Genomic DNA, 9,908 nt, shown 5'->3' on the forward strand with positions numbered 1-9,908 from the left:
TTTTTTTTTTTTTTTTTTGAGTTAGAGTCTCACTCTGTCGCCCAGACTAGAGTACAGTGGCCGCTCCTGGCCACCGCAGCCTCGACCTGCTGGGCTCCGGCGATCCTTCGGCTTCAGCCTTCCAAGTGGCTGGAACTAAGGCGCACGCTACCATGCCCGGCTAATTTTTTGATTTATTGTAGAGATGAGGTCTCGCCTGCCCAGGTGGGTCACTAATTTTTTGATTTACTGTAGAGACAAGGTCTCGTCAGGTTGCTCAGGTTGGTTGCAGTCCTCTCACCTCTGCTTCCCAAAGTACTGGGATTACAGGCATGAACCACTGTGCCCAGCTAGTAAAACTCTTAAATGAAAAAGGATTATGTACTCTTCCTGTTTTACGGAACTATACCAGTAAAAGCAGGGCTGGAAAAAGCTGGTCGGGGCAGAGGACTGTCTTCTGAAGACAGAAAGTTACTGTGTTCTAAGGAGCAGAGAAAAGGGGTGATCTTTTGTCTAATACATTAAATGTTTTCATTTGACAGACAGGAAGCTGAAAAAACTTTGGCATTTTTATTCAGACGTGTATAAAAACAAAACAAAAAACTTCAGTGATACACGGACATTTCTCCCCAGTTTCCCATCCAAGGGGGCAGAGGTCTGAAGCTGGGTCTTCTATCCTCCCTGGAAGCTTCTCATGACTGAGCAAGATAACTCCTCAAAGTGGATCTTGGGGACCCATGTGAACATGCCCTTGGGTAAGGAGTGGAGGTCATCTACAGCACACATGGGTTATGGTTTACACAAAGATGTCCAGCTACTTTTCCTTCTGATACCCCCCAGCACACACCACTTCCTGAGATGACAGGTCTGGATACAGGAGGAGGATGTGGCTGTTGGGTAGACTTGATTCAGTGCAAAAACGAAAACAATGCCCCTCACAAGGGCTGTGACTTAAATCAGTTTTCATTGATACCTTATAGTAAGACCACACACGCTGGAATTGGGAAGACTATGAATCCTGGACCTGCTGTTTAATTTACTTAATCTCTCTAAGGCTCAGTTTCCTTTTTTGTAAAGTGGAATACCTAACTCACAGATAAAGGATTAAGTGAGATAACGTAGGTAGAGTTTTGCATGATGCCTGGCTCATAGTTAAGTGCTCCATTAACAGTAATCAGTATCTACTCCTAACCTCTTTCCTTACTCCACAAAATTTTAACCTTACCAGTCTTTCTAGAGGGTTAAGAGTCATAAGCCAAAATTTTACTTTCCCCTGCTGGGTTTCCTCCTTTTCCTCTTCCTTAGAACAGTCTGATAGGAAACAAAGGCACGCTGATGAGCCTGGTCCCAGCAAATCAGAGCCTGAGAGCAAGGGATTTGGAGAGGAATCCTTCATATCTCCAGGAGTCCCTGTGGGGACTAACTGAGGAATGAGATTGGGAAAGCACACAAAATAGGGAAAACCTTCTCCTTTCCTGGGCTTGGGAAAGAAGAAAGTGCACAGCTGGCCATATACCACAAGAATTGTGTGTCAGGGTGTTTAAGAGCCTCCAAAGGTTGAATGGAATTGTCTAGGACTGGGAAAATGGGGCTGGGATGCAGGGGGTGGTGGAGGGAGAGTAGGGAGAAGAGGGGTACCCTCTGGAGGCAGTAGCTGCCGCAGTGCTCCCTGGGTGCCTCAGGAGCAGGGGTTATGTTCTCTGGGCATTCGCCTTGGGGAAAAGCCTGCTATGCCAGTAGTCAGGGTTATCAAAGGCAGAGTCTGTGGCTTCTAAGCTCCGCAGAGTTTTGAGGTGGGCGTTATGGACATGGGGGACATGGTGTCCTGGCCCCTGGAAAGCTCTCATCTCCTCATACCCTTGCTCAGCTGCTGGGCAGGCCCCCATGGCAGCATAATCCCCTCCAGGACCCCCTCCACCACGCTGCCGATTCATATATTCGTAGTCCTCATCTGGAGATGTGCCAGCAGCGGGCATGATGGGCACAGGGTGGAGTGGGCAACTCTGTGTGCTGCCCAGAGAGGCACTGAGGTCTGATCCCAAGTCCATGTACTCATAACCCAGCTCCTCAAGGGAACCTGGCCTAGGGGGACGAGGTGGACTGTGCCTTCTCCTCCGGTTCATGTATTCATACTCCTCATCTTCATCTTCTTCTTCAGTTCCCAGGACAGAACTGAGACCCACTGAAGAAAGAGTGCCTTCCCGGGAGGAGGGAGTACCTGGGGTGGAGAAGAGAGACTGCGTGTGTGAAGAACTCCAGGGAAATAAGCAGTGGGGAGGGTAGGGGGGAGAGTTAGGAAAATGAATAGGGAGGCATGTGATCAAACAAAAGAATCCAGAGGAGCCTGGGGAAAGGATTCGAGGAAGAACTGAGGAAAACACTAGGAAGAGTCTTCACCTTTGAGGTGCGTATCTGGCATGACATAGCCATTGACGTCCTCTTCTTCTAACCCTGGCGGGGAGAGTGGGGTGACAGGAGTAAGCAGACTGTGGCGCTGGGAATGGTAGGCACTGTCTCCACGTGGCCGTGGGCTCCGGCTCCGGCTCCGGCACCTTGACACCTTCTCCTGGAATTCGACCTCGGAGCCTGTCACGTGGCCCTCTGATGACTCCGATGCCAGGCGTCCCCGAGGTATTGGGTGCAGGGAGACTGGGCGGGGACACCGTTCACTGCCTCCACAAACTGCAGGCTCCTAGGGAAGAATATAAGCAGAAAATGATACAAGGAGATTTACAGAGATGAGGAAGAAGGGACATTTGTTTACAAGGAGACTGGGTTGTTCACTGCCTTTTTTTTTTTTTTTTTTTTGCAAGACACTGATTAAACCTCAGAGGTTGCTTTTTTTTTGAGTCTTGCTCTGTCGCCCAGGCTAGAGTGCAGTGGCACGCTCATGGCCACTGCAGCCTCAACCTGCTGGGCTCAGGTGATCCTTCCAAGTACCTGGAACTACAGGCATGCACCACCACCCCCAACTAATTTTTTTGTGTGTATGAAAATTTTTTATTTTAAAGATGTAGGGAAGGCAATCCCCTCAGGTCCCCTCCCACTGTGGGAGCTTTTCTGTCCTCTCAATAAATCCTGTTTTCTAAAAAATTAAAAAAAAATAGATGTAGGTTACAACTCAAGGTTAGGTATACAAATATTCATTATGCAGGTACCCTTGTTGATGAGGTGTGCCCCTCCCCCTGGCTAATTTTTTGATTTATTGTAGAGACGTTGTCTCGCCAAGTTGCCCAGGCTGTTCTTGAACCCCATGGACTCTGGAAATCCTCTCACCTCACCTTGGCTTCCCTAAGTGCAGGGATTACAGGCGTGAGCCACCATGCCTGGCAAACCTCAGAGGTTTTTTTGTTTGTTTGTTTTTTCTTTTTCTTTTTGAGTTGGAGTCTCACTCTGTCGCCCAGACTGGAGTGCAGTGGCTGCTCCCGGCCACCGCAGCCTCGACCTGCTGGGCTCCAGCGATCCTTCCGCCTCAGCCTTCCAAGTAGCCGGAATTACAGGCGCACGCTTCCACTCCCGGCTGATTTTTTAATTTTATTGTAGAGATGAGATCTTGCTGCCCAGGCGGGTCTCGAACCCATGGGCTCAGGCAATCCACTCACCTCAGCCTCCCAGAGGCGCGGGATTACAGGCTGAGCCACCGAGCCTGGCTCAGAGGTTTCTAATGCCTCCCACATTCCTTCTATCTGTCTGATCCTAAGACCCAGCCTCTCAGCAGCAGATCTTACCTGACAAGCCTCCTCAAGATTGCCCTGGTTCATGGGCATGTATCCAGATGATGGACTTAAAAGGCTCTGGCTCTAGGATGAAAAAGGTTAAGATGAAGAAATCTAACTTCTCTATAGGGGCGTTTGAGTAGTTCATCTGGGTATCTGTTGGGTTCATGAGGGCTCAGGGCATTGGTGATTAGCAGGTGTCTTACCCCACGGGGGCGAGTAAGTGTTCCAACTGGTAGACTGAGGGCAGAGCCCAGGGTGGCTGCCAGGTTGTCCTCCTCTGCTTCCAGGTCTAGGTCTAGGTCTAGTTCTGGCTCCAGCTCTACTTCTTCCAGTTCTTTGTTTGTCAGAGCTGGGGGTTCAGCCCCAGGGGCCAGTCCAGGCCCACTCTCTCTCTGTGGGGACAGGTGTTTGTCAGGGTGGATCCTAGTTCCAGCCAATTGCTCCTTTCTGTAAACTTCCGTGACACCACCTGCTCCCTACTCACCTTTATGACCAGATACCGTGGTGGGTCTCGGGCCATCCGGGTAAACTCATTGGCTAGTTCTTTAAAGGTTGGGCGAATGTTTTCATCAATCATCCAACCTGGAGATAAGAGGTGGGCGGTAGAGACATGAAAGGGAATAGAGCCGTAAGAGGAGTGTGGAGGGAAGCCAGGAAGTGGCTGGGGCCAGCAGTTAACTCACATTTGACCATCACCATGTAAACATCAATGGTACAGATCTGGGGCTGTGCCAGCCGCTCCCCCTTCTCTAGCAGGTCTGGTACTTCAGCCAATCGCAGCCCTGCATAGGGCTCTGCCCCGAAGGTCATCAACTCCCAGACTGTCACACCTGGTACAGGAAAAAACGGGCTGGTTGATAGCAAAATAGTAGACACGGCGTGAGGTGACCGCATCTGACACAAGGGTCTGAAGTCTTGGGGATTCTAAGAGGTGTCTCCACAGGCAGCTGTGAAGTCTGGGCAAGTGATGGAATGGAGGGCATCAGCTGTACTGACCATAGCTCCAGACGTCACTCTGGTGTGTGTATTTCCCGAAGTGGATACTCTCGAGGGCCATCCACTTAATTGGAGTCTGAGGAGTAAAGATAAAGGGCCACCCGCTGATTTCAACAAGTGTTCTCAGCATTTCCAAGCCCCACGTGCTACACCGTTCTTGCTATTTTGCTCTCTGAACTTCATTTGCTTCCTCTCCTCACACTGACCATGAAGCATCTGCTGCCTCTGGAGGGGACCACTCTCTGCCTGCACCCTGCCCCGCGCTTCTCCCACCCGACCTCCTCACCCAGCCTTCGTGTCACCACACCTTGGCCTCACTGTGCGGTAGCTGCTTGTCATCGGGCGGCAGCAGGTCAGCCACACCAAAGTCTGCCACCTGAACCTGACTGGGTGACTTGAGGAGCACATTTCGGGCAGCCAGGTTCCTGTGCACCATGCTGTGCTCCTCAAGGTAGTACATGCCCTACGGGGGAGTAAGGTATTCTCAGGGCTGGGGGATTGGTCACCGAGACCCAGGATCCCCCCAACCCTGGAGGCACCGCTCAGAACTTCAGCCTTCCCACCCCTCTCTGCCTTCCCCCAGTCAGGCAGCTCTTAGAGAATTCCTCCAGGCTCCCCTCACCTTGGCAATTTGGACTCCCCAGTTGAGCAGGAGTTGTGGCCCCAGCGCCCCCCGGTGTTGTCTCACGTGATCCAGCAGGGAACCCAGAGGCAAGTACTGGGTGACAAGCTGCAGAGATGACCCTGGGCATAGTCCCAGCAGCCGTACGATGTGGGCATGGTCTAGGCTGCCAATGGCCAGCATATGCTAAGAGGCAAAGAGGTGTTGTCCAGGAAACAGGTCCACACACATTCAGCACGTGTGCACCCAGCCCAGGGCTCCCCCAGCACTCAAGTACGTCAACAGGGCTAATGGAGTAGCTGACACAGTAGCTGCCTTAGATAAAAGCACAGGCCATGCTTCTGTGTGGTTGTGTCTAACACTCTCTTCTCTCCCAGTGGCCGCAGAATCCTTTTCCTTCACTTACGTCTGTCACAGCCTGAAAACTTTGCCGTCCACTCTTGTCCTCGATGACTTTAATGCACACTGGAATCTTGATTGATTCACCCTCAGGGATCCACACTCCCTGGGAAGTTTGGGACGAGAGTCAGCCTGGGGTTCTTCTCCCCAGGTCAGTCCTTTGACGTCCTTCTCCCCTTTCCCTAGAGCCTCCCCCACCATCCAGACCTATGCGTCACTCACTTTGTGCACAGTTCCAAAGACACCTGAGCCAAGCACTTTAAGCTTCCTCAGCTCTGTCTCCTTGAAGATTCTGGCCAGGACTTTGTTAGCCTTCTCACTGGGATCCAACGGCTCTATGCTCTGAGGAGCGAACGGGAAGGAGGAACTCAGGGCAGCCCACTCCCATATCCCAGCCCAACCTGCTCCCCGTAGGTGGGCGCCAAAACAGCAGAGCCCAAAGAGCAGGAAGAGGGACTGTTTGGGCCCGGCACATGAATAAGCAGTCCCTGGAGACTAAGGAAAGTTGTTTGTGCTCATGAGATCAGGAATCAAGAGGGTTGGGTTAGCTGGGCGTGGTGGCGCACACCTGTAATGACAGCACTTTGGGAAGTAGAGGCGAGAGGATTGCCTGAGCCCATGGGTTCGAGACCAGCCTGGGCAACTTGGTGAGACCTCATCTCTACAATAAATTAAAAAAATTAGCTGGGTGTGGTGGTGCGTGTCTGTGGTTCCAGCTACTTGGAAGACTGAGGCGGAAGCATTGCCTGAGCCCACCAAGTCGAGGCTGCAGTGGCCATGAGCATGCCACTGCACTCCAGCCTGGGCGACAAGTGACTCCTACTCAAAAAAAAAAAAAAAAAAAAGGCTGTGTGTGGCGGTGGCTCATGCCTATAATCCCAGCACTTTTGGAGGCCGAGGTGGAGAGGGTTGCCTGAGCCCATGGGTTCAAGACCAGCCTGGGCAACTTGGTGAGACCTCCTGGCTACAATAAATCAAAAAATTAGCCGGGCGTGGTGATGTGTACTTGTAGTTCCAGCCACTTGGAAGGCTGAGGCAGAAGGATCGCCTGAGTCCAGCAGGTCAAAGCTGTGGTGGCTGTGAGCATGCCACTGCACTCCAACCTGGGTGACAGTGAGACTCCAGCTCAAAAAAAAGAGGGGTGGGTTTTCCTTTGATGAGGGAACAAGAGCCAGGGGGTGGCTGGGGATTTGGTAATACCATTGCCACCTCGAGTACCATTCCATGGTTCTATGCTTTTCAAAGCACTTCTACATTCACCACCCCCTTCTATCCTTACAATCATCCAGGAAGGATGAATGTTATTTTTCTCTGTATAGGTGCATAAACTGAGGCACAGAGGAGGCAAGTTAATAGCAAAATCAGGACTAGAATGCATGCCTCCCGTTTCTCTGGCCAGTGTTCTTTCTAGCGGACTACACTATCTCCTTGAGGAAAGGGATCAAATCTCTGGGGAAAGAGGAGAGGTATAATGCTCATCCTATCGCTGACCCCCAGATGCACACAGCACAGGGTATCTCAAAATTAAGTACTAAGTACTCACCTCACCCCGTTCTAAGTAGCGCCGCATAGCCCTTTTATTCTGAATCCGGCGCCCACGCCAATATAGAAAAGTGCCTCCTAGGAGGATGAAAATCGCTACCAATCCTGCTATCACTGCCAAAGCCATTGTCAGATGGGTTTTGCTATGGGATACAGAGAAATCCAACATTATCCCAGGCTTACATCTTCCTTACAAATCTCATCTATGCTTGCACTGAAGATATGGTGCAGATCTGGGGCAAGAAGTTAATGCGCGCGCACACACACACACACACACACACACACACACACACACACGTATATATCCTTGAGCACTGACAGGACCAGCTATTAAAAGTTAACTTTAGGAAGGGAAGTCTGGAGGCCAGGCTGTTGTGTCCCAAGTCCAGTGTTAGTGGACTGTGTATTTAAAGGCCAGAATGAATGGAGCCTTATTCTTCCCTGCAGGTAACCACCGCTCTCCCACCTCCCAAACATCCCCAGCTTCCAGAATCTCCAAGCCCAATCATACCCGATCAGCTCCGGGGGTTGCCCTAAACAGTCTTGAAGTTCTGGACCTTTACACCTAGAAAAGAAGTCACCACCTTAAATGGGAGCTTGGACAGCAGAGACTCAGTTCCTATAGCCTCCACAACAAAAAGCTTGTTTCAGAATCTACAACTGCATCCCATCCCAGAGCTCAAAGCCTGTCCTAAGACATGGCTGCATCCCAGCTCACCAACCCTCCCTGAGCCCCTCTTGAAAGAAACTTCCCTGAGCTAAGGTTATTATCCCAAAACTGGTGTAATTTTGTGCTGTAATTGTGCCGGGAGTATACACAGCGCTCTCTTCTTTCTCCCCTTACCCTAGCTCTGTGTTCCCACCCTTCCTCCTGATCCCCTCTTCTTATGATCCCATCACTGACCCCTGCGTGCAGTTCTCATGGCAGGGCCAACACTCATTATGAACATCCGGGTACTTGTAGATGGGGCCCTTGGCACCTAGGACGCCATGGGGGCATCTGCTCACACAGTGAGGCCCATCACGAAAATGGGCACATTGAGCACAAGCATCAGAGCCCTGAGTGAAAGAGAGGAGGTCAGGAAGAGTTGGATCCCAAAGCCAATTCCATACCTCCCAGCAAAGACCAACGCAGGCATTCAGGATCCTCCATCCAAACTCTAGCACTACCTGGTCTCCCCAAACTGTCCTTGACACTTGGCGACATCATTCCCCAGATGCTCCAAGTACCGCCCCTTCCCTCTCTCCCTTGTAGATTCTGGTGCTGCTACTATACCGAGCCATTGCATGTGGCAGTGCCCTCCATGGGGTGGCATTCCAGGTGGCAGGAGAAGCATTCGGCCTCATGGGCAAACTCACGAGGCTCCCTGCAGTGGTGGAAAAGGGGGGAGGGTCACTTCCAAGTCCTGACCTTCATGCCTGTACAGCTCCACTCCAGGATCCCACCCCACCCTTTCTTGACTGTCTCCGTGCACTGTACCCATTCAGAAAGTTGCAGTGGGTCACACAGATGCCTCCTCGACTGTAGTTTCGGCAGGATAAGCACTGACCAGGGCCTGGGCCCCAGCATCCCCCGGAGGAACACAGTGGGTCACACACTTTGCCCTCTGCCACTGGAAAGGAAGGGGTGGATTAGGGGAGGAGCCTGAGAACTCCTAACAAGTGCTCTCAATACTGCTTCCCAACTAACATCCCCCTTCTCCTTGGTTCCACCTCCCAACGCCACTCCCATGTCTAGGGCAGAAGAGTCCCTCCATCCCTCTTCTGACCACCTGTTCTCACCACCCAGCGGGCCCTGCCCCTCACCACACTCCCTGCGGGGCCGGTTGTGCTTGATGTCCAGTCTCTCTTCCGAAGGCCCCCGGAGCAGCCTGGTCCAGTTCAAAGAATGGTGGTAGCAGAGCTGCCGATTGGCACTTATGTAGACACGCCCTGCACTGATTTCCTTTAGGGACCGGAGGCCCAGAGATGTTACATTCAAGTTCTTCATGATCAACAATGAGAAGCCCCGGCTGAGAATAAGGAGACAGGATGAGAACGGAGAAACTTACCCATATAGCAGATTCACTTCTTCTGCAAATTTGCTCTGTGCTAGTCAGACCCATCAAGGGGGAACTGCCCTTCTTTCGCCTTTTCCCCATCAAACTCTCAAACCCTCTGGGCCTGCCCTAGATAGCGCCTCGAACTTGACTCAAGAGTGCCCACGAAACAGGGTTCGTTGCCTGAAGGATGCAGCCACCACCACCCCGTTTACTCACTTGTAGAGGCTTCTGCCTTCAATGGTTGTCAGGTTGGAGAAAACACTGAAGTTGTGCATGTGGGGAGGCCAGGACTGGATGTTCAGGTAACCTGAAGGGTTGGAGACAGAAATATGAATAGGGGCCCCTCTTCTTCCACAGGTCCTCCTGGCTCCTCCCCCATAACTTGGGACATGATTTTTGCAAGTAGTTCTACAGCAATTTGGCTGGACACAGTGGCTCAGATAATTGCAGCACTTTGTGAGGCCAAGATGGGAGGACTGCTTGAGCTCAGGAGTTCGAGATCAGCCTGAGCAACAAAGCAAGACCCACTTTCTATTCGTTAAAATATTTTTAGCCGGGCTGGGTGGCTCAGCCTGTAATCCCGCACCTTTGGGAGGCTGAGGTGAGTGG

At 51.6% G+C, this 9,908-nt stretch overlaps 1 protein-coding gene across 1 annotated transcript in view; it reads right to left on the reverse strand.

The window, feature by feature from the left end:
- LOC103271002 (receptor tyrosine-protein kinase erbB-3) overlaps window positions 1–9,603 on the reverse strand; it is a gene marked incomplete at its 3' end in the record, with an annotated part of 19,949 nt that extends 10,346 nt beyond the window's left edge. Inside the window, exons 1-17 of the mRNA XM_021717478.1 lie at window positions 9,516–9,603; window positions 9,064–9,269; window positions 8,738–8,870; window positions 8,534–8,624; window positions 8,162–8,316; window positions 7,769–7,822; window positions 7,259–7,400; window positions 5,938–6,057; window positions 5,723–5,821; window positions 5,317–5,502; window positions 5,002–5,157; window positions 4,695–4,770; window positions 4,382–4,528; window positions 4,183–4,280; window positions 3,902–4,090; window positions 3,708–3,779; window positions 2,377–2,671 (exon numbers count right to left, since the gene is read on the reverse strand). Coding sequence (XP_021573153.1) covers window positions 2,377–2,671; window positions 3,708–3,779; window positions 3,902–4,090; window positions 4,183–4,280; window positions 4,382–4,528; window positions 4,695–4,770; window positions 5,002–5,157; window positions 5,317–5,502; window positions 5,723–5,821; window positions 5,938–6,057; window positions 7,259–7,400; window positions 7,769–7,822; window positions 8,162–8,316; window positions 8,534–8,624; window positions 8,738–8,870; window positions 9,064–9,269; window positions 9,516–9,574 — 2,278 coding nt within the window. The remainder of the gene's footprint in view (window positions 1–2,376; window positions 2,672–3,707; window positions 3,780–3,901; window positions 4,091–4,182; window positions 4,281–4,381; window positions 4,529–4,694; window positions 4,771–5,001; window positions 5,158–5,316; window positions 5,503–5,722; window positions 5,822–5,937; window positions 6,058–7,258; window positions 7,401–7,768; window positions 7,823–8,161; window positions 8,317–8,533; window positions 8,625–8,737; window positions 8,871–9,063; window positions 9,270–9,515) is intronic.
- Between the last annotated feature and the right edge of the window lie 305 nt (window positions 9,604–9,908).

This window comes from Carlito syrichta, unplaced genomic scaffold (assembly GCF_000164805.1).
Source record: "Carlito syrichta isolate Samal-C Ts95f unplaced genomic scaffold, Tarsius_syrichta-2.0.1 Scaffold108743, whole genome shotgun sequence".
NCBI classification, from domain to species: domain Eukaryota; kingdom Metazoa; phylum Chordata; class Mammalia; order Primates; family Tarsiidae; genus Carlito; species Carlito syrichta.